This window comes from Geotrypetes seraphini, chromosome 11, assembly GCF_902459505.1.
Source record: "Geotrypetes seraphini chromosome 11, aGeoSer1.1, whole genome shotgun sequence".
Classification (NCBI taxonomy): domain Eukaryota; kingdom Metazoa; phylum Chordata; class Amphibia; order Gymnophiona; family Dermophiidae; genus Geotrypetes; species Geotrypetes seraphini.
This window is the reverse complement of record NC_047094.1, coordinates 25965311-25990057: the sequence shown is the minus strand read 5'-3', so window position 1 is coordinate 25990057 and position 24747 is coordinate 25965311. Positions and strand designations below refer to the sequence as shown.

The 24747-nt window shown below is 41.7% G+C and overlaps 1 protein-coding gene across 2 annotated transcripts in view; it reads left to right on the top strand.

Moving 5' to 3' along the window:
• The first annotated feature begins 221 nt into the window (after positions 1-221).
• Positions 222-24747, top strand: part of DAGLB (diacylglycerol lipase beta) — a 61496-nt gene continuing 36970 nt past the window's right edge. The window contains exons 1-8 of one of the 2 annotated variants that reach the window (XM_033963721.1): positions 224-507; positions 5270-5421; positions 8560-8734; positions 10289-10550; positions 11569-11688; positions 12569-12696; positions 15717-15843; positions 19133-19216. In XM_033963721.1, coding sequence (XP_033819612.1) covers positions 413-507; positions 5270-5421; positions 8560-8734; positions 10289-10550; positions 11569-11688; positions 12569-12696; positions 15717-15843; positions 19133-19216 — 1143 coding nt within the window. In that variant the 5' untranslated portion in view covers positions 224-412. Of the gene's footprint in view, positions 508-5269; positions 5422-8559; positions 8735-10288; positions 10551-11568; positions 11689-12568; positions 12697-15716; positions 15844-19132; positions 19217-24747 lie in introns of both variants that reach the window. The other variant, XM_033963722.1, reaches the window with a different exon arrangement.

Sequence of the window (24747 nt, the reverse complement as noted above, 5' to 3'; positions counted from 1 at the left end):
ATGGGTGAAATGATGTGACGGCTTCCCTTGTCAGTCCACTTTTGAAAATAAATATACAGCCATAAACCCAAAACATAAAGGAAATAAAGTATTCTTGCAGTAATTTTTATGTGAGCTCTTGAATGTAGGAGCTAGTCTGATTACAGCGCTGCGCATGTCTAGTAGCGGGCGCTCTATGGCCCATGAGCTCGGAACACATAGTTCACGGGGGTCACGACAACCTTATCGCCAAGCCACCAGGCTGTGCGCATGCGCGGGGCTAGGCGCTGTGTAGAAGAAGCGAATTTTTAAAGATGCGGCGGGTTTACAGGATGTGACGTGTCCGCTTGGGGCGCGCGCGCGCGGGCAGCGCCGCGGTGTCTTTTGTTATGGGTTTCGCGGTCTGCGGCGGCTGAGCCCCGGGAGCAGCGTCATGCCCGGCCTGGTGATGTTCGGTAGGCGCTGGGCGATAGCCGGCGACGACTTGGTCTTTCCCGGTGCCTTCGAGCTCTTCCTCCGGCTGGCCTGGTAAGCGGAGCCTCGGAGGAGCCCCAGACAGAGCACAGCCGGCAGTTTATTTGCTACTCGTAAAGCTGACGAGAAAGGAAATCTGGTGCAATAAATGATCTCGGTTTCAGATTTACAGCTAATACGTGAATTGCATTAAAAGTCCCCTCCCCCCCCCTTTCCTACAGCTCATAAGGGATAACATGTACAGTACATCAAGCTGTTTGGAACCAAACCGATGGTGCTCAGTAGCCCTGGAATTATTTCTGTATATAGCTGCAGCATTTTCTTAGTCTCTGGATTCTTCTTTGAGTACTTGAGGGGTCGACTCTTGCTCCACGTCTAGTACAGATTAATTGCTTGGTGCGAACATTTAGAAAAGTCTCCAGGATTGCTCAGAACTACCGTATCTAGTTTTCTTGGCATTGGCACTTCACTTTTTATCTTTTGCCGATGAGAATGGCTCTTAAGGGCTCACAGCTTCCTCATTTTGTGCAGTTGAAGGCAGGGCATCACGATACTAGTGTTATTTTTGATGCAGAAATATTAGTCTTTAAATGCGCCTGTTTAACTTTCAAAATCCAATATGGTATCCTCCCTCCCTTTATCCCTCTTTCTTGGAATTCCTCAAACCCTAATACCACCAGATCCTCCCACAAATTAAAACTATCCGTCCCCTCGCTAAAAGGCATTTCCCACACAGGAAAGCTAGGGACCTCCCTCCACTTCAAAATCACTGAGCTCTGGAACAACCTTACCTCCCCTCTTCGGAACTTGAGCTCTCTCCAAGTTTTCCGCAAACATCTGAAAACCTGGCTTTTCTCAAAACATGTAAGTCTCCCTCCAATTTAGGAATCAAGGAAACTCTTATATCTTGGCATCCCAAGTCCTCTAAATTTTCTTCACACTTCTACCTCTAACCCTCTGTTGTAGTTCCTTCCTATTTCTCCTACTGTAAACCACGTCGAGCTCTACGAACGTGGAGATGATGCGGTATACAAACCTAAGGATTAGATTAGTCTTTATTCACTGTTCTGTGTTCTAGTTATATTGTGTTTAAAGATCAAAAACCATTTAGTGAGAGGTATATGCAATAATAGAAGACATGGTGAGGGGGAAATTTTTCACATCACTGCTCTGTGTTGGGTAAGAAGCACCTACCTGCCTCTTATTTACTGTAATTCAGATGTACAGAGTTCTGGTATCTAGCCAAGTGGAGTCTTAAGCCACTCCTAGTGCATCCCAGGATGTACTAGGAAGGGCTTCCATTGTGAAGAAGCGGGCATGGCAGCTGGAGGAAGTAGGCATACTTCCGGCCGGCTGAACTACAGAAGGTATTGGAAGGGGGTGTCGGGGTGGGTTTTGGGGTGCTGGGAAGGGGGTGTCATGGGTTTGAGGGGGCTGCTGGCAGCAGGGAGTGGGCACCCCTCCTGCCTGGGGACTTCAAGGGGAGGTTCGGGGGGGGGGGGTAGGAGGGATTGGGCATCCCTCTTGCTGGCCGACTTGCGATGGGGTTCGGGGGTTCCCTGCCACAGCCGCTCAGCTGATCGTGGCAGGGAGGTTTCCTACCGCTGACTATAATCGGGATGCTGTTTATAGAATTTGCCCCTCACTGCCTACAAAATAGGTGGTGGTAATGGCCTTGTGCTAATGGGGGAGTGTGTAGCACAGTGGTTAGAACTACAGCCTCAGCACCCTGAGGTGGTAGGTTCAAATCCCATCCTTGTGACCCTGGGCAAGTCATTTAATCTCCCATTGCCCCAGGTACATTAGATAGAGTGTGAGCCCACCAGGACAGATACAGGGGAAAAAATGCTTGAGTTCCTGAATGTAAACCACTTGGGCTATAAGTGGTATATAAATTATTAAATAAATAAGTGCTTGGCCATTTTCCAGCAGTGATAAAAATGGCTTTAGCATGTAGGAAAGAGCTAAATAAGGGCATGCTAAGGCCACTTTCTACCGTAGCTTTGTGAAAAGACCCTTAAAAGCTGATTTTATTGAATTGGATGTCATTGACTCATGATTTCTATCTTTTTTTATTTTTTTTATTGAGATACTCCTTGCTTAATAGCATTTTTTCCCCTACAAATAAGTAAAATTTGATGGACTGTATTTTGGTGGATGGATAACAATATGTTAGAGGTATTTGGATCTTGTTGCTTTAACTGCTCAAAACAAAATACCAAAGATTATTCCCAACTCGCAACCTCGTGTGAACTTGCAAACTGTGAGGAGCCGGGCCAGAACTGCTATAGCAATGTTGGAATATTTAGTCATTTTTTTTAGCCTGTTCTCCAAAAAGAGCCCAGAACAGGTTACAAGAGTATATCCATAGTATGGGTATAGAAGAAAAAGATGCCTCTTTTTTTTTTTTTGGGGTGGGGGAGGACTTCAAAATTCTTTTATTTGCTGCATACACTTTTCAAAACTGTATTCGCTAGATATAAGCAGCTGCAGAATATAATTGTGGTGAAGAGAATCCCCTAAGGTTCAAGAAAAGTACATTATGTGGATTGAAAAAAAGTTCTTGTTTATTTGTTACACATTTTTGAACATTTTGAATGTAGTAAATATACTTATATAAAGTAGTATATGCAAGCAGATACAGCACTTTAACATATACATGGGAGGTTTTTCTAACTGATAAAAGGGAATTTTTAAGCCCTCATATTAGGTAGTTTGCTGGAAAAAAAAAGGCTATTTTTCAACATTACCCAAATAAGGCTGATATTCAAAATATTTAGCTCAAGATGGATATACTCGGTGGGGAGGACTTCATTGTTGAGGGGTGTTTGGGGGAGGCATCCCTGTTGGCCACAGAGGTGGGTGGGGAGGCTGGTGCCATTCTTGGGAGAATGTTGGCAGTACCATTACAGTGTAGCTTGTGGGTCTAATGCTGAGTGGCCATTGATATCCAGTTTGTGGGAGCTGCCATGTCAGCAGAGCAGCTGGCTCTCTTTGCTCCTCCTATAACAGAGCCAGTGGTAGCAAATGATCTGGTGTCTCTGGACTTCAGATAGAGCCGGGGACCTCAAGAGATTTCAGCAGGTGCATTTCCCTCAGCTTTCCTGCTAGTGGGTACAACAGCTGTTATGGGGGCTGGTTGTGTATCCCTCATAGAGAAGGGAAAGAAGAAAGCTTCAACTACAGCAAGGCCTGAAGAGTTTGATTAGATGGGATGGGAGAGGGGGTCCTGTGCCAGTCGCGCTTCTCTTCTAGGGCAGCAGTTTGTGCAAGAAATAACAAGCAGTCTGCCTTTCCACTGATCCGAAATACAACCCTAAGGTTAATTTTTAATTTGAAAAAGTCAGACCATGTTACCCCCTTTTATCGCAGGCTGCACTGGCTTCCAGTTGAGGTCAGTGTTATTTTTAAATTTGGATTGTTTTGTGCTATAAGCTGCTATTTGGTCTTACAGCAGACTCTTTAGTGGATTATTTTGCACTGGCCTTTTCAAAACGCTCTCAAAGATATCTGACTTTTTTTTTGCCTTTCCTTCAGTTAAGGAATATTGATATAAAAAATACTTTGATTGGCTCTATTCATTTCAGGCAGCAGTTAGAAATAGTTTAGCCAGTTGATAGCCAGTGCTGTATCTTATCAACATTTTAGAAAACATATTTATTTGATAAATTCATATAGGAGAAGATTTGTATGTGACTATTTTTATAAGTCTGTATTTCCTGAGTCTGTTTCAGCTTCTTTGAGTTGTGAACCGCATAGAACTGGAAGGTAATGCAGTATACAAATACAGTAAAACCTTGGTTTGTGAGCGTAATTCGTTCTGGAATCATGCTTGTAATCCAAAACATATATCAAAGTGAATTTCCCCATAAGAAATAATGGAAACTCAGACCATTCATTTCACAACTCAAAAACTTTAATACAAAATACTATACATACTCTTATTGCAAGACCTCACTTATTTAGAACAGTCACTACACTCTTGCAGTGTCGGAGAGAGAAGAACCATTGGCTCAGTTGTGATGTGTGTGTACTGTTTGTACTTGTATTGCAAGACCTTGCTTGTATTTCAAGTTAAAATGTTTTGCTTCTCTTGCAAAACACTTGCAAACCAAGGTTTTACTGTAAAGGTGTTACGTTATGCCCATGTAACCAGAGTAAACTGATTCTCAGGTCACCATACAATAAGGAGACCTCGGCCACGGGTTAAGGGGCTAAAATGCCCTAGGTTTGCTGCTGCAAATGAGGGACTTGGAGTTGAGGGAGATGTCTTCCCCATAGGCAGTCTCCTGAGGGAGGATGAATTGACTATCACCTCTGCATATAACTAAGGTGGCTGTAAAAGGGATGCCAAAGGGGACCCTATCTTGGAGGGCTTATGCAGAGGAAAAGCTTTGGAGGGCTTCCGTAAGACCCTAATTAAAATGGTCCTCTCCTAATGATCAACTGGTTGAGTAACCAAGGGAGCAGTTACTTTTTCACATGGGTGATGTGATGTTGGATAACTTTGTTCCTCAAATACTTTAAGTAATTTAAAAACATTGTTTCCTCAGGTTCCCTTTGTTTAATACAGCATTACATTTTGTTTTTAAGATCAGAAACCAGTGAGACATAATAGGAAATCGGGAGAGATTTTTAATTTCACTGTAAATTCAAATATTATCATAAATACATTTTGCTATTTTAAAACTGCTTTATATGATTTGCTGGCTTCTACATTAAAAAGTCTGTTCCTTCTCAATTATATTATACAGTAAGCTGTTAAGATTTGGACATGCATAAGATTCCAAATAAAATCTGAGCATCTTGTTTGCAGGTGGATTGGAATTCTTGTTCTGTATTTGGAGCACAAAGGGCACTTTGAATGCCCAGGCGGAGGGTTGCTGCGCGTTTATCTGATTGGTCTCATCGTTCTCTTGGCTGCCATAATATGTTCTGTGTCTGCAATAGTGTATATCAGTATGCAAGGTAAAGTACGGTTCCTGTGTAAACAGGACACTTTGTTTGTACCATTGTACCTGTCACTTAAAACTTGATGCTATGAGTATGTTTTACTTTTGAAGAGCCTGGGTGTCTTATTCAAGCTGTCTTATTTATTTGCGTATTAGAATTTATTTACCACCAGACATATGAGGGGGAGTTCAATAATTTATTTAGCTGAGTATGAAAGAAAGTAGCAAGCATGTTGAAACAAGTCTCTGCATGATGTGACGTGTCTCAAGATTACTCATGCACAGTTGCGGCACTGTGTGAGTCTAAAGTTCAAGTTTCTTTATTTTTGATATACCATCTATTAAAACAAGTGTCTAAACGGTGTACAATATAAAAGGATTGAAAAAACCCAATGAAAATAGGTAAATAAAAGCAATATTTTATAAAATATTAAAAATACTAGACGAATTTAGGTTAACATACATGAAACAGAAGGAAAGTAGGGGAGGGAAAGGTTGTTTAAAATACAGTACATCGAAGTAAAATTAATTGAAAAAAAAAAGGATGGTAAATGGGGAGTGGCAAAAACATTAGGATGGGAATCACGTCAAAAGAAGCATTAGATGTTTCAAAGCTTCACAAGAGTCAAGGGATTAAGAGGCTGATACTAAAGAGTAAAGGCATCTTTAAAGAGCCAGGATGCCAGGAGAGTCCTCGTGCGAATCGAGTAAGAAATTGCTAGATTTGGAGCACCATTCAGTGATAAAATCTAACAAAAGAAGGGAAAAAGCCAAAGGAGATCCTTGAATGCATGCCTGCAGTTTATGGTGAGTCTGTCCCATCTTTCTACAAAGTAAAATTTTGGAGCAAGCAGTTTTAAGTGGGATAGAGAGTCCATTGAAGATGACCCTCACACTGGACAGCCTGTGGAGGTAACTTCCACAAAAATGTGCAAGAAAGTCGAGGATTTCATTTTGTCGACAGACGAATTAAGGTTTCCTAGTTGAAGAAATAGACATCTCGGCAGATAACAATTTAGAAAATAATTCATGAAAAGTTGGGCAAGTCCAAGATTAGTGCAAGATGGGTTCCAAGAATGCCGACACCATATCAGAAGGCCATGGAGATGCTCTGAAGACCAAGTGAAATTTTTTCATCGTTTGGTGACTGGAGATGAGACTTGGGTCTATCACAGAGATCCTGAGTCCAAAATGGAGTCAGTGCAGTGGAAGCACAAATCATCCCCCACCCAAAAAATATTCAAGACAGAAAATCTGCATGTAAAGTCAAGGCAACTGTCTTCTGGGATGATGGAAGGACTTTTGCTTCTGGAGTTCATGCCACACAAATCAACCATAACCAGGGAGAGTTATGCCAACACAGTGATCATTGTGTGGGAGTCAAAAAGAAAAGATGAGGCAAACTCACAGCAAGCGTTCTGCTTCATGGCAATGTGCCAGTGCACTTGTCACGACAATCACAGGCTGCCATCCGAGATTGTGGGTTTCAGTACCCTACAGTCATGACCGGCTCCCTCGGATTATTTCCTATTCAGAGTTTTGAACAAATTTCTCCGTGGACATTAGTTTTCAAGTGATGAAGCTGTGACATTCTGGTTTAAAGGTCAGACAGAAGAATTCTTTTCAAAGGGGTTAAAGTTATTGCAGGAAAAGTAGATGAAGTATATGGAGCTCTCAGGGGACTATATTGGAAAATAAAACAAATTTTTTTTGAAAACTCTTCTTTCCTACCGAGGGAGATAAATTGAATGCCCCTCATATCTAGGTAGTAATCGGTTACAACAATAAAATATTCAAATAACAGTATGCATTTTAGCAATAGCATAGTATGTTACTTGCAACATGAGCACAAATACACTTGAAAATATCTTTTCCAGAGAAAGGAAAATGGTAAAACCAGAGGACATAATTTGAGGTTGAGGGGTGGTAGATTCAAGAGCAATGTTAGGAAATTCTACTTTACAGAGAGGATGGTGGATGCCTGGAATGTGCTCCCGAGAGAGGTGGTGGAGAGGAAAACGGTGACTGAGTTCAAAGAAGCGTGGGATGAACACAGAGGATCTAGAATCAGAAAATAATATTAAATATTGAACTAAGGCCAGTACTGGGCAGACTTGCACGGTCTGTGTCTGTATATGGCTGTTTGGGGGAGGATGGGCTGGAGAGGGCTTCAATGGCTGAGAGGGTTTAGATGAGCTGGAGTAGGTTTTAACGGATATTTTGGCAGTTGGAACCCAAGCACAGTACCGGGTAGAACTTTGGATTCTTGCCCAGAAATAGCCAAGAAGAAGAAATTTAAAAAATTTAAATTGAATCAGATTGGGCAGATTGGATGAACCATTCAGGTCTTTATCTGCCGTCATCTACTATGTAATATCTTAATAGGTAGCAAAGGGGTCAACTGGAGTTTAGATAGTCATCTTTATCATTTAACTTGAGGAAAAATTGTATATACAATCAGAAAAAGTGTAGGGCGGTCTATCAAATGCCAATAAATGTAAACATTTCAAACTATGGGCACCTTTTACAAAACTTTGGTAGTGATTCTCCTGCAGCAAATGTACCAAAGCCCAGTACCTTGACTCCTGGGGGCCAATCATTTTTAACACCTCCCCCCTCCAATATAAAAAATATATATTTTTAGTCATAATCCATGACCTACACAAGGGTGCACCTAGGAAAAGGCAGCATCTTAAACACTTCAGTGAGCACTAGAATATCAATACACCTATTGTAAAACTAAAGAAGCCAGATTAATGCAGATCGAAACTATATAGTCAGAGCTAACAGAAAACCATGTCCTTTTCATACACACAGAATACAGATAACATATCTGCCCTGTGTGGAATAAGTAATCGCAAAATAAAAATATATAGTTAAACTGAACCACCAAGAAGCCAAGTCGGCATACAATGCAACACTACAGAAACAGTGACACGTCCCCTAATACTGTACAAAATACAAAGAAAACACAAGTAAATTTGAAAAAAAGCCAACTCGTCCCCTAATACTATACAAATTAACAAAACAAAAGATGGAAAATAAGAAAATACCATTTTATTGGACAGTTAGCTTTCAGAAGCCAAACCCTCCTTCCTCAGGTCAGTACAGTTTACTTCTGTTACAGTAACTGTGTGATGTTATATGTTTTCAGGAACAATTTCCAACCCTGGCCCAAGGCAGTCCATTCCTAAACTGATTTATGTCCGTCTGGTACTCTATGTGCCAGAGTTTATCTGGGCTACTCTGGGGGCCAACTGGATATCTGACAATGGTGTGCACTGCGACAGAACTGTGGTCAGTGTTGTAATGGGTACTGTCGTTATAAGGTAAGTCCATGACCATTATAAATCGCATACATTGACTACTGTATGTAGAGTTGCTGTTAAATCCTTAAGGCACTTTTCTTCCCTCATTGCCTCACCCTGATTCATACTTGGTTTGAGCCAATAACTCACCAAGAATGGAAGAAGCCAAGTCCTGGCTGTGTGCAAGGATTGCCCAGGCTCTAATCAGATAACGATGGGAAGTCTGTAGCTATTTTCAGTGGTGAGCTGCAGTTAGCTGGATAAATGGTCTTAAATATCAGGCCTGCTTTTTTTCTGCTTTATTTGTGTGTACAGTAATAGATGTAAAATTCTTTTAGGCTAATACACTGGTTTTCAAACCTGTCCTGGGGCTCCCCAGTCAAGTCAGGTTTTCAGGATATCCACAATGAATATTCATGAGAGAGATTTGCATGTAGTGGAGGCAGTGAACACAAATCTCTCATAAATATTCATTGTGGATATCCTGAAAGCCTGACTGACTGGGGAGCCCCAGGACAAATTTGTGAACCACTAGGCTCATAGATTTTCTTAAGATTCCAGCATTCATATTCAAGCTATTAATACCATATCATCCAAGCAGAACTTTAAGATCTAATGAGCAAAATTTATTGACCATTTCTTCCTTGAAGATTATTAATACTAGACGGCAGTTTATCTTGTCAGTAACCGCTCCACAGACTTGGAACGCTCTTCCAATTTATTTAAGAATGGAACAGGATTTAGGAAAATTTAAAAGCAATTTAAAAACATTTCTTTTTAACGATGCTTTTAATATTTAATTCAATAATTTAAAGACCAGTGATTCTATTATTATATGTTTTAATGTTATATGATTTCCCATTGTGTTTTTCTTTTGTTTCTTTTCTTTAATTAATTGTATTTCAAAACCCTATCTTATCCTATGTAATGAGAACATGTACTGAGTAATTACCCGATGTTATTATTTAATTTGTATTGTTTGCCTCCCATTGAATGTATTTTTAATGTTCATCGCTTAGAATTTTGATTGAGCGATTAATCAAGAGAAATAATAAACTTGAAACTTGAAGGGCCCCTTTTTCAAAACTGCAGTAGCAATATTACCTCAGTAAGTCCCCCCCCCTTTTACTAAGCCACATGAGTGAGTGCAGCACGGCAAATGCTTCAACTCCCATTCAATCCCCAAGGACTCCAGAGCATTTAATGCATTGGCTCATGCTATCTGGCTTAGTAAAAGAAGAAATAAATACACCAAAGCCCATTCAGTTCCTATGGGCTTTGGTGCATTTACTGCAGCAGCATTGCTTCAGTGACGTTGTTAAAGGGGCCCTAAAAGTGGTATGTGAAAGTGAACGAAATTGTTCAAAGTACAAATTTTATTTGGTTTCTGTATTTGTGTGTTGGGTAGCTGTCCTAACAGACATTTTTTTAGTATCTAATAATGTTTCATTATATTTCCTTTTTTAAAAAAAAATTTTTTTCTAGTCATTTTAATGTTAAGATGGTTTTAAAAGTAATAATATATGTTGACCATAAGAATATAAAATGTGGCTATATTTTGAACTTGTTTTGCAGTTGGATCATCATCTTTTTCACTGCCATTGCACTGGTGATTGTTTTTGATCCTCTGGGAAAGAAAAAGGTCTCAAACTTTCCTGTCAGTGAGGTTCATGACCTAGAAAGCAGCCAGTCCAAACAAGTGATGTACAATGTCAAGAGCGCAGCAACGAATGTCTGGGAAAACCGAATCAAGAGACTCTGCTGCTGTATCGGATGTGATGACGACAACAGAGCAGCTTTCTCAAGCATTGCGGAACTTTTCAGCTCTTATTTTTCCGTAAGATGGAAAGGTTTAGCGCAGCTTTTATAGTCCATGTAAAAATACATCCGTGACGTACTTGCAATATGTTTGGCTGAGAGGTGATCATGAGACAGAATTTCTAGAACTTTATACCCTGGATGTAGAAATAGTTGTCTTCCTCTGTCCTGTCAATCTCCGATTTATTTTTCTCTTTTTGGTCTCTGACCCCACCAGCCTTTTCTTATGCTAAGCTGACACACCTTAAAAACATACTTTAACAAGATTTTAAAAGGCAGAGGGGCCATTTTACTAAAAGATATTAAGCCCTAAGGTTTGCTTAGTGAGGGAAAAAGACTACTGCAAAAGGCATTAAAGTGTGTTGCATTATTTTGCCTGCTTGCACAAGCTAATTGGCATGTTAACTATTTGTTAAAAATATTTTTGGAGGGAGTGTGCCATGGGTGTGGGAGTGTTAACCAGCATTATTTGCACACACTATTTGCATTAGTGTGTGCTAACTGGCTAATGCATAGTTAACTCAGGAACACTTGAGTGCTCCCGCATTAACTAAAAAAAAATGGAAAGTACCATTAAAAGGTACTGTGTTAAATCTGGGCTTAGAACATGGGAAGGTCTCACGATAGAACACAGCGAGCCTTGATTTCAGAACGTTTGAGTAGAAGGGCCCCTTAAAGTAGCATATTTCCATTCTTCTGAGGGTTTTTTTGCCTTTTAAGTGTTAGGTATGCAATCTGTCTGAGATTTTTAATTTTGACTTTTGAATCGGCTTTTGCATTTATTATTTTATCACTGTTGTTGATGTGCATTCAGTATTTTTTTAAATATTCCTGAAGTTTTAGGATACGGAAATAACTATCTAATCTGCTAATTGTAGGATTCTTACCCATGTGCATGTTACAATTGTGCCACTACTTGGGTGCTAAATTATATAACTGTAGTGGGACCATTTTTTAGTTTTTAACGAGGTTCATAACTAGAAAGTAGAAAACGGTAGGTGTTTATAGATTTTCCTTTCTTTCCCTACCCCTTCCAGGACACTGACTTGGTGCCAAGTGACATAGCCGCAGGACTGACTCTTCTCAGAGAGCAAGACCGAGTGGATTTGTGCAGAGATCCAGAGGAAGTGGTGTACCTTACTCCTTCACCTCCAGCGGTTATTATTTTTATTTATTTGTTTGAATTTAACGTGCACCTTTTTCAGTAATGTTCTAGGCAAGTTACATTAAAGAACATTAGGTGGTTCCTATTCCCAGAGGTCTTGCAATCTAAATTTTATACCTTTTATTAGGCCCAAGATCTCAAGAAGCAGTAGTGGGAATTGACTGCTGCTCCAATCTCTAAGTTACTCTTCCACTCTAAAGACATGCAGAAGCAAAATTAATAAAACAAAATATTTCCATAGCATAAATCTTTTATAAAGAAATATTCAACAAGAAATTTTGTGTGCTCATAAAAATTGAGAGACTTGCCATAAATCAAAGTGATCAAAGGCTTCAATCTTCAACTGACTTATAATTACTGCATTGAAAAACTGGTGTCGTGGAAGACAACAAATCAGTACAAAAATGTGCTCTTATCTCGAGAATGTCCAGAGCTCTTTATGAAAGGTCATGCCAGAGCTAAAAGTCTTGCACAAACTCTAAAGCTAGCTGGAATTTCTAGATAATGCTGACTTGGGCCCCCAGTGCACAATAAATGATGTGCAGACATTTTAGTTTGTTTTTTGGACTTAAAGAAATTCTACTTCTTTCCTCCCCATCCTCCCACTCCATTTCATTCATTTCCATTTGTAAGGGGCTAAACTTTGAATTTAAACCCTTTAGAAGTAATTTAAAAAAAAAGTAAGATTATCCTTTATAAAAGAAGAAAAATCTAAATTCATCCTTGCTTCTGTGTTTCCTAAGTTTAAAAACTTCTCAGCTTCATTTTGTCCTTTGCATGGTATTTTAGTAGTGAACTGTAGTGTCCGGATGCTGGTATCATGGAAAATTGCTCTTATTGAACTAGTCGTGTATTTCTTGCTTTCTGTCTAGAGTGATGACTTGGATGCAGAATTAGAGAAGGCTACACACTATATGCAGTTTGCTGCAGCGGCCTATGGATGGCCTTTCTACATATTCAGTAACCCACTTACCGGACTCTGTAAACTTTGTGGCAATAGGTAAGTAGACCTGGTGCTTCAAGTAAGTACTTCAAATACAGTAGAATGCTGATTATCTGGATATCCAATTATCCAGATTGCTTTGAGGGTCTCAGTTTATATTTGAACTCCCCCCCAAAGTACCATTCCTATCACCCTCCCTCCCACTAGTGTTCCTTCTGTGCTTCTGCCGCCACTGCCATCAGCTCAGCCCAGCCCCCCCTAAAAAAAAGGCAGACTTTTTCCCACTGTCAGCACGATATCTGACAAGTCCAAGGGCATCCTTCTTCAAGAGAAGAGAGTGTTCCCCCTCCCTACCCAAACAAACATCAACCCCCTCCCAGACTCAGCGGAAGGTACCCCAGGCCTACCTTGTTTCCCTGGTGGTCTAGCGGTGCGCTGGGGCAGGAGCAATTCCCACTCATTCCTGCCCATGCTTCTTCAGTGACAAAAATAGCTACCAAGACTTCCAGTAGCAATCTCGTGAGGCTATGAGTAGCCTCACAAGATTGCCGCTGGAAGTCTCGGCAGCTATTTTTGTTGGTAGTGTATGTTGGGGAATGGAGGGTAAATGCTGCCTTTTCTTGTCGGGGGAGGGGGGAGGTGCTGACTGTATTTTCTAACAGTTATTAAAAACAAAATAAAAAAATAATGTCCAATCATCCGGATTTTTGATTATCCGGACTGCTCTCTGCCAAGGTTAGTCTGGATAATTGGCATTCTGCTGTAATATAGGGGCTTAACCAGAATCTTTTTGTATTGGTGATAGATAATAGTGTATAGGAAAGAAGACAGATAAGTTATGCTAAGATTTGCAACAGTCAAAGGCAGAAAATCACATCAGATCAACACCACAAACCACAGAAAAAAGAGAGAGAAAAGATTTATATGCATTAAAACACTTGAAGGTAGGAATAATACACTATGGGGGTAAAATTCTACAAGGGGTCACTGTAAAGTTCTCAACCCAACCAAGAAGAGAATGATGTGGAGCCATGACACTTACAAGTTATTTCACACTTTTCATTTCAATGATATGAAATGAAACAAAAATTGTCAAGTGTGGAATAACTTGTAAATGTCATGGCTGCAAATCATTCTCTTCTTGATTGGGCTGAGAACTTTTCAGTGGTCCCTTGTTTTGTGATGTCATAACGCCTCATTCCATCAGTGTGTAAGAGCCTACCTCATCGGTGATGTCACAATGGCTTGGTTTCCCTATACCTGTGCCATTTACTAGATGCATTTGCCTCATTGAAATTAAAAGTGTGGAGTAACTTAAGTTTCATGGCTCCAGTTCATTCTCTTCTTGGTTGGGCTGAGAACTTTACAGTATAAATGGTGCTGAAAAAAATAGACCCTAAGCACTGTTCTATAAAGGGCGCACGCCACACACCCTTTATAGAATAGCACTTAACACAGATTCCTGCACTAGACTTATGCCCACTGAAACCTTTTGTAAAAATTGGTGCCCAAGTTAAGCACACTGTGCTTGCACTTTTCGCAGTGTCCCTGATAACGCTCATGGCTATGCCCACTTTTGAGTTACATGCTAGTAGAGTTAGGCACCATGCTTTATAGAATAAGTTCTAAGTGGTATTCTCCATGTGGGAAAATTAGGAAAATCTCTCTTCAGAATCACAGGACTTTGGAATAATCTTACTGTTCCACTACGGAACCTGGGCTCCTTCCAACTATTCCGTAAGCACCTGAAAACTTGGCTTTTCACAAAATTGTAATGCTCTTTCCCCCTGCACTCAACCTCCTACCCCATTATTCTATTCCTTCTTATTTTAAGCTCTATAATTATGGAGATGATGCGTATATAAACTTAAAGTTTAGTTTAGATCAAAAAGGGGATGGGATTTGATATACAATCATAGCAGTTTACTTATTATATACAGATATTTATTTTGTTCCTGGGGCAGTGGAGGGTTAAGTGACATTAGGCTACTCATAATTGGTTGTTAGCACCCAGTTATTGGTAATTAAGGGCTCGTCACTCAATTAATTTGCATGCGCATCTTGGGCGCACGCAAGAAGTTGAGTGTATAAATCTGGGCACCATATACAGAATCTGGGCGTATGCCACCACAGTGGTAAAACAGAATTCAGGACAGCTCAGCCTTCCTTATCCAGCATTAAAAACATTTGACCTGGCTAGTCTAACTCACTTGGAACTAGCCTCTGTTGGACTATGAAGTCTTTGTTGATAAATATCCAGAAATAAAGATTAATAATGCACTCTTGCAGTAACCATGCTACTTTTGTCGCAACTATCCAAGGTTTTTTTCCCTTACTTTATACCCCTTCTCATCTCACCAAGTGAGATAAAAAGGCTGCTTTGGTTACCTCTTTGGAATAACTACAAGACGGCATTGTATCTTCCAAAACAGACAATATTCGTTTATTGTTAGAATAAAAAATAACTGACATGTATATCTTGAACATATGGATGATTCAACTGGACTCTACAGACCTAGATTTTCACTTGTGTATGCTGGACACCCTGCTGCAAACTACAGACTTATATTCTCTCAGCAGGGAAACAAGAACATCATTGTTAGTATTGCAAAGGCTGTAGATGACGACAGACAGCAAGGTACAGGCAGGCTTATGGGAAAATATAAGTCTGTAGTTTGCAGCAGGGTGTCCAGCATACACAAGTGAAAATCTAGGTCTGTAGAGTCCAGTTGAATCATCCATATGTTCAAGATATACATGTCACAAGTCATTCCAGTGCTCAGCTGAGAGCTGCAGAGGGCAGCTCGGCTAACATGAGTGCCAGTGATGGCTGAAAAATGTCTACCCCTTGTTAACGCTGTTTCTGCAGCGTCCCTAGCCCTTGCTGGCCTAGAGAACAGAAAGCCAGACCTGGGGACCAATCTCTGGTTCTCAGCATGACCATAAAGCATTACCACTGGTTCTCTTACCCCAAACAGAATTATCTGCTGGAGTACAATGTGCTGCATTGCTGGTAAAACTTCTAAGCTGCCTGTTCGACAAAGCTGACAACTTTTTTTTGTAACCTTTCCCCTTAGTTGCCGAAACAGGACTTCAGAGTCTGATATTGTTGGAGGTGATTGCCTGAATTGTCATTTTGGGTCCATCCTGCAGACAACGGGACTGCAATACAGAGACTTTATCCACATTAGCTTTCATAATAAGGTAGCGTGGAAGTGTTTTATTGAAAGAGAATTGACCAAACGTAAAAATTGGTTGTTCTCATTTACAACACAAGATATCTGATTGGTAGGCATTGGGTATAACTATGTTTTAGGGTTTTTAATTACTTGGTTATGACACAATGAATCTTTTGACAATGTCGTGATTTGACTTTGATTCAAGCTTTCAGAAGCCTTTCAGAAGGTCATAGTGTTAAGGCAATAGTATGAATAGTAGTCTAGGATGGTGGGGGTGGGTCTCTCCCCCCCCTTTACGGTCCTTTATCTGTAGGTTTGTTTTTATTCTAGTTAACATGAACTGTTGCTCTCAGTGTATTTTATTTTATTTCTAAAACTTATACATTTCCTGATCTTCAATTCTCAGCTAAATACATCCAAACAAAATATATGGTCACAGTATCAACCCAACAGTGCTATATATAATTGAAATGCAATGCGTCCTATGCATGTAATAGATTTAACGTAAAAGGTTTTTGTTTTTACTATGGTGTACAGTATAGAAATGCTGTAAGATCTTTGTCTTAGATAGCAAAAGCAGGGGAGGTGTGACCATGCTTGTTCAACATTCTTTTAAAAACATTTGCCGTGAAATGTAGTTTATGCTATGTGGTACATCGTAGTAGCCAAAATTTTGATCATCTGAAAGGCCCTGTGCCCTTTTAAACATATGTGTAACAATAGTCTTGAGGCCTACCATGCTGGACATTGCAATACAGAGGTTGTAAGAGTGTAGCTGATTTTAAGAAAGGTTTGGACAATTTTCTGGAGGAAAAGTCCATAGTCTGTTATTGAGAAAGACATGGGGAAGCCACTGCTTGCCCTAGATTGGTAGCATGGAATATTGCTACTCCTTGGGTTTTGGCCAGGTACTAGTGACCTGGAATCGCCACCATAAGAACGGGCTACTGGGCTTAATGGACCATTTGTCTGACCCAGTAAGGCTATTCTTATGTTCCTTTTCAGAAAACAGCAGAGCATAGGCTGAAGTGTGCAACCTGTTCTGGCTTACTGCCGTATCTCATTTTAATGCAGATGCTTTTCTAAAGCTGCCCTAGTTATTTCTTGTGCTGCCATCACAGAAACAGGAAGTACTGAGATAGGGAGAGAAGAGTGCTAATTTCAAGGGGAAGTCCATCAAGTCTTGCACTTTTGCCTAGTTTAACAATGAAAATGTTCCAGGCCTTGTAGTTCTTCTGCAGATGGTAATAAGAAAATAGCAATGAAATGAGATTTTGATATTTTATCATTTATAAGCAGTCCCTTTACATTTGTACCTATTTACATAGAAACATAGAAAATGACGGCAGAAAAAGGCCACGATCCAACAAGTCTGCCCACTCTAATGACCCACCCCCCTAATTTCTTCCTTGAAGTGATCCCACATGCTTATCCCATTTTTTCTTAAAATCTAGCACGCTGCTGGCCTCAACTACCTGCAGTGGAAGATCATTCCAATTATCATCGACTCTTTCGGTGAAGAAATACTTCCTGGTGTTGCTGTGAAATCTCCCACCCCTGATTTTCAACGGATGCCCTCTTGTTGCCGTAGGTCCTTTAAGAAAAAAGATATTTTCTTCTACCTCAATACGGCCCGTGATATATTTGAATGTCTCAATCATGTCTCCCCTCTCTCTGCGTTCCTCGAGTGAGTATAGCTGCAATTTACCCAGCCGTTCCTCATACGGGAGATCCTTAAGTCCTGAGACCATCCTAGTGGCCATTCGCTGAACCGACTCAACTCTCAGTACATCTTTTTGATAATGTGGCCTCCAGAATTGTACACAATATTCCAGATGAGGTCTCACCATGGATCTGTACAACGGCATTATAACTTTGGGCTTCCGGCTGACGAAACTTCTTCGGATACAACCTATCATTTGTCTAGCCTTGGATGAAGCTTTCTCCACTTGATTGGCAGTCTTCATGTCTTCACTAATGATCACTCCCAAGTCTCATTCTGATGCAGTTCTTGCTAAGGTCTCGCCATTTAGGGTGTAAGTTCTGCAAGGATTTCTGCTGCCAAGGTGCATGACCGTACACTTTTTGGCATTAAAACTTAGTTGCCAAGTTATGGACCATTGTTCCAGTAAGAGTAGGTCCTGCGTCATACAGTCGGGCACTGTGCTTTTGCCTACTATGTTGCATAGTTTGGCGTCATCGGCGAATAATGTAATTTTACCTCGAAGTCCCTGAGCCAGGTCCCTTACGAAGATATTAAATAGGATCGGACCCAAGACCGAGCCCTGCGGCACTCCACTGATCACTTCCGACGTTTCGGAGAGAGTACCGTTCACCACCACCCTCTGAAGTCTACCTCTGAGCCAGTCTTTAACCCATGCAGTTAATGTTCCTCCTAATCCCATCGAACTCATCTTGCTTAACCTGTAATTATACATCTCTGCATTTCTTAACCCTTTTAAAACTTGATATTTTTGCAATATGTATTGTTAAGATAGCAGTGCAGAAATACCATATAACATTAATAAGGTAACCCGCACCCTGACAACATAACAAAAAAAACCCAACAACTTATTAATCATAGTACCTTTCAGGTCAAAGTGATGTACAAAGATATAAAGCTGACCATTATCAACAAAATTACATAGTGTTCAGATTATAAAAATAATTCAATCACACCATGTTTAACAAGCAATTAAGTCCATCTGACCCAGTTCTCTCTCTCTTTTTTCTTTTTTTTTAACTGCAGTGAACCGAAAAGGTGGGGTATCTGATCAGCTTCTGCCAGTGATATAAGCCTTTTTATGTAGGGTGGAGAGATACGTTTTATATGTTGGATATGACCTTGCAGTATCCATCAGACAACTATGGCATAAGTGCTAGCTGTGTGGGTGCTTAAGCACCCCGTTACTGAGAAAGCTCCCTCACTTTGTCCAGGGAGAGGTGATTGCTGTTGAGTTTTACGCATCCAGTTGTTTTGAAAAAGTTGGCTGTTAGGCAGCTTAGCAAAATGTCAACCCAACCTTTTACTTTAAATCTATTATATGCATATGACGCATTGCATTTCAATTATATATAGCACTGTTGAGTTGACATTTTGTAGGTTTGATATTTTATGTACGTTTACTTTGTAATCCGCCTAGTTGATAAGGCGGAATATAAATTTTAAAAATAAATCTATCGGTTAAAATTGTTGCCTTAACTTTGGCTTCTCCTCTCAAAACAGATGCAACAGATTGAGATGTCGTTTCCAAGGATATCGGGAGAGGGTGATGGTTCTAGCTTTAAAACTACTGTGTTTTCTTTTTCTTCAGATTTATGAAATCCCATTTTTCATAGCACTGGATCATAAGACAGAAGCCATCTTGGTGGCTGTGAGAGGTACATTGTCTCTTGAGGTATGATTTTCTAGTCTTTGGAAAGAGTCAGTTTTCAGCTACCTGCATTAAGAACATAAGAACTGCCTTCTCCGGATCAGACCTTCGGTCCATCAAGTCCGGCGATCCGCACACGCGGAGGCCCTGCCAGGTGTACACCTGGCGTAATTTATAGTCCATCAAATCCTTATATGCCTCTCTTAAGGAGATATGCATCTAGTTTGCTCTTGAAGCCTAGGATGGTCGATTCTGTCATAATCTCCTCTGGGAGAGCATTCCAGGTGTCAACCACTCTCTGAGTAAAGCAGAACTTCCTGACATTAGTCCTGAACCTGTCCCCCCTCAGCTTCATTACATGTCCTCTAGTCCGTGTCAAATTGGACAATGTAAATAATCTTCTCTGCTCTATTTTGTCGATTCCTTTCAGTATTTTGAAGGTCTCGATCATATCCCCACGCAGTCTCCTTTTCTCAAGGGAGAACAATCCTAGTGTTATAAGTCTGTCCTCGTATTCCAGTTTCTCCATACCCTTCACCAGTTTTGTTGCTCGTCTCTGCACCCTCTCCAGCAGCTTTATATCCTTCTTTAGGTAGGGGGACCAATGTTGGACACAGTATTCCAAGTGTGGTCTGACCATTGCCCTATAAAGCGGCATTATAACTTTCTCTGATCTACTCGAGATTCCTTTCTTTATCATGCCCAACATTCTATTTGCCTTCTTTGCCGCTGCCGCGCATTGTGCCGACGGCTTCAGGGTCCTATCTATCAGTACACCCAGGTCCTTTTCTTGTTCACTCTTCCCCAGAGTTGCACCTGACATTGTATACTCGTATTCCTTATTTTTATTGCCTAAATGCATTACCTTGCATTTCTCCACATTGAACTTCATCTGCCATTTCTCCGCCCATGTTTCTAACCGACACAAGTCGCTCTGGAGTTTCTCTCGATCCTCCTGCGATCTGATTGCCCGGCATAGTTTTGTATCATCTGCAAACTTGATGATCTCACTGGATGTTCCTTCCTCCAGGTCATTGATATAAATATTAAAAAGGATCGGCCCAAGTACCGAGCCCTGGGGTACACCACTAGTCACTTTCTCCCAGTCGGAGAACTTCCCATTTATGCCCACTCTCTGCTTTCGGTTTTCTAGCCATTTGCCTATCCATCTTTGTATATCCCCCTCTATGCCATGACTTTGTAGTTTCCTGAGAAGTCTTTCGTGTGGAACTTTGTCGAACGCTTTCTGGAAGTCCAAGTATATTATGTCCACCGGCTTCCCACTATCAATTTGCTCGTTCACGGTCTCGAAAAATTGGAGTAAATTAGTCAAACATGATTTCCCTTTCCTGAATCCATGTTGACTGGGTTTCATCAAGTCGTATGCGTCCAAGTGCCGGACTATGCTATCCTTGATCAGTGCTTCAACCATCTTGCCAGGGACAGACGTAAGACTAACAGGTCTATAGTTGCCCGGTTCCCCTCTCGATCCTTTTTTGAAAATTGGGGTGACGTTCGCTATCCTCCAGTCGTCCGGTATCTGTCCAGTTCTGATTGTCAGGTTTGCAAGTTTTTGCAATAACTCTCCGATTTCAAACTTCAATTCCTTTAAGACTCTCGGATGAATCCCATCCGGTCCAGGGGATTTGTCACTTTTAAGTTTGTCGATCTGATAGTATATCTGGTCTAAGTCCACTTCAACTGTGGTGAGGCTGTCTTCTATTTCTCCTGCAAACACTTTCTCCGCTTCAGGTATTGTTGAGGTGTCCTCCTTCGTAAAGACGGACGCAAAGAAGGAATTTAGTTTGTCTGCGATTTGTTTATCTTCCTTGATGTACCCTTTTCTTCCCTGGTCGTCCAGGGGTCCCACTGCCTCTTTTGCAGGTTTTTTCCCTTTCACGTATCTAAAGAAGGGCTTGAAGTTTTTGGCCTCCTGGGCTATTTTTTCCTCATATTCCTGTTTTGCATCCCTCACCGCCTTGTGACATTTCTTCTGATCATCTTTATGTTTGTTCCAGGCTTCGGTTGTCTTTATGCATTTCCATTTTTTGAAAGAGTCCTTCTTTTCTTTTATGGCTTCCTTCACCTGTATGGTAAGCCATGCCGGTTCTCTTTTGCTCTTTGTTCTCCGATCTTTGGAAATCCTCGGAATGTAGAGATCTTGTGCTTCTGTGATAGTATTTTTCAGTAGGGTCCATGCCTGATCAACCGTTTCAAGTTTGTCCACCATCTTCTCGAGTCGTTTTTCTACCATGGCTCTCATGCTATCGTATTTACCCTTTTTAAAGTTCAAGGTGGTGGTTAAGGTTTTGGCATGTTTCCCTTTCCCGATGTCAAGTTTAAAGTTGATTACATTGTGATCACTCGTTCCCAGTGGAACTATGACTTCCACTTCTGTTATCGGTCCCGTGAGGCCATTTAGGACCAAGTCCAAGGTGGCGTTGCCTCTTGTCGGCTCTTTTACCATTTGTTCCAGGAAGCAATCCCCTAGCACCTCCAGGAACTTGGCTTCCTTGCCGCAGTTGGAGGTTGCTAGTTTCCAGTCTATCCCTGGGAAATTGAAGTCTCCCAATATAATTACATTGCCTGACTTGCATTCTTGTTTGATTTCCTCCATCATTTCTGAGTCAGTTTCCTCTGCCTGTCCTGGTGGACGATAGTAAAGGCCAATTTTCGTATCTGCGCCATATTGACCAGGAATTTTGATCCAGAGTGATTCAAGCTTCTCTTTCATTTCTGTTGTAACCATTTCAACAGAATCTATTCCCTCCTTAACATATAGAGCAATACCTCCACCTTTCTGCCCTACTCGATCTCTTCTATACAGTTTGTATCCCTGTAGTACTGTGTCCCATTTGTTTTCTTCATTCCACCATGTTTCTGTTATGCCAATGATATCCAATATGTCATGTCTTGCTATTGTCTCTAGTTCCCCCATTTTGTTACCCAGACTTCTAGCATTCGTATACATACATCTAAGTTCCCTTCGTGTTACCTTTTTGGACCTTCTACTCTTGGCCTTCCCTGTAGTTTCAATTACGGTATCCTTTACTGCTCCTGTGTTATCACCTTTGTTTGCTGTGTGGTCGTCCCCTCCTGTGTCTGAGTTGTCCCTTCCTGCTTTTTCTCCCTTATTGGCTGTGAGGTCGTCTTCTCTTGTGTAGGTGTAGTTGTCCTTGGCTTCTTCGTCGGGGCATCCTGCTATCCGTACCATCGACCGGTGGTCGACTGTCGGCTTTCCCCTGTCTTTCAGTTTAAAGCCTTCTCGATTGCCTTCTTCATGTTGCCTGCCAAAACTCTTGCTCCTTCCTTGTTGAGGTGTAGTCCGTCCCTTCTGTAGTACTTGCTTTTTCCCCAGAACGCCGTCCAGTTGCGCACGAAGTCGAAGCCTTCTTCTTCGCACCATCGTCTCATCCAGGCGTTGATTACTTGCAATTCCCCTTGTCTCTTTCCATCCGCTCTTGGTACTGGGAGGATCTCAGAGAAGGCCACCTTCACCTCCCTGATCTTCAGTTGTCTTCCGAGAGAGCGGAGCTGGCCCTTCAGCTCTTCCCTGTCATACTTCCGCCCGCTCACATCATTTGTTCCCACGTGGATAAGTACAGCGGTGTCCTCTCCCCCTGCTCCATCTATGATCCTGGAGATCCTGTTGGTCACATCCTTCACTCTTGCTCCAGGCAGACAGGTGACGACTCTGTCCTCTCTTCCTCCTGCGGTGTAGCTGTCCACATGTCGTATGATGGAGTCGCCTACGATGATCCCCATCTTCTTTATTCGGGAGTTCCTTGGGGGGCGTTGGTCCACGTCCTTGGAGTAGGGCCAGTCTTCTTCCTCCAATGATACTCTTGAAATTTTTTCCTGTTCTTTGGGTGGGGCGATGTCTTCCTGTGCTCTCTCTATTCCTCCTGGTGTGCGGTTGTCTCCTACCTCGTCTTCGGTTTCTTCTGTGTTTGCATGGGTGTCTTCTCTCCTCACATCGGTTTCCTGAGTACAGTTTTCCAGCCCTGGGATCTCTACGTGGTGCTGATGAGCTTCCTCTATGAACATTTCTAGTTCCTTGACCTCGTCGTTTGGACTGTACTCCACTAGAATCTTCTCCTGTGCTCGGATTCTGTCTTCGAGTTCCATCACTGTTCCTTCCAGTAGTCTTACCTGATATTTCAAGCTATCCATCTCCATGCATCGATTGCAAATGTATGCCTGGGTCCCCGAAGGGAGGTAGTCATACATATTGCAGCCGATACAGAAGACCGGAAAGCTCACCTTCTGACTTCCTTGGGCTTCCATTTCTTGCTTCCCTTGTGTGTGCTTGTGTCCCTTGCCTGCTGCTTCCTTATGTTGCTTGCCTTGCTGTCTCTTTTGTGTGTGCTGTCTCCGCTCTACTTCACCTTGATTGTATGTGTGGATTTGTTCCTTTGGCGTCTGTCTCTTCCTTACCTTCTGTGTTTGTCGCTTCCTTACCGTTCAGTCCTCCTCGGTGTTCTTGATAGTAGATACTCGTCCCTTGCAGCGCCGAACGGCCTCGCGCCGTTGACTCCTCCCCTTTTAAGGGGGAGTCTGTCCGATGACGCTGAGGGGGGGCGGAGCTACCTCTCGCCGCTACCCCTAGGCTTGCTGGTCTCCCGGCTGCTAGTCTCCCTTCCGCAGCCCTTCTCCTCCGCTTCCTGCCGGTGCTGGTGTCTCACTCTCCTCTCCTTCCTCTTCCACGAGGCACGCCTGGCTGGTGAGCGATCTCTTGCCTCGCGCCGTTGACTCCTCCCCTTTTAAGGGGGAGTCTGTCCGATGACGCTGAGGGGGGGCGGAGCTACCTCTCGCCGCTACCCCTAGGCTTGCTGGTCTCCCGGCTGCTAGTCTCCCTTCCGCAGCCCTTCTCCTCCGCTTCCTGCCGGTGCTGGTGTCTCACTCTCCTCTCCTTCCTCTTCCACGAGGCACGCCTGGCTGGTGAGCGATCTCTTAATGTTGACATGACCTGATTAATGTGAGTGTGATTACAGCAAGGAACTGGGAACCAGGATTCACTCCCTGTTTCTCACTGATGTACCCACATAGTGGAATGTGATAACTCATATACCATCACTATTTTAAACTTTTATTTTGTTTTCTATTTTGAGCATACAGGCAGACAAATAGGACCGAAAGCTAATCATTTTAAAATAAGATTGTAGAATGCTCGTATGTTCAGTAAGGCCATAAACGTATGCATTCCTTATCCTGATAGACCAGTCCAGACTGATTGGTTATGCCATCCTATTGGTTATGCCATCCTATTGGCAGGTAGAAACAGTGAACCTGAACTTTCCAGTGAGATCAGCAGTACAATGGGTAGTACAGTCTGGAACTTGCTGTATTTGGATAATTAGCTAATCTGAGCTGACTCGGTAGAAGAGTCTCAGTTGGCCTTGTCCAGTGTGATTTGTCAATGTCTTACATGTTAAAATAGTAACAGTACAATTGTTTTATTATAAACTGTCTTAGAACAATGGATTGTACGGTTTATAGATTTTTTAAATAAATATTTAAAAATACACCAAGAGCATCTCATTTTCTTTAAAAGT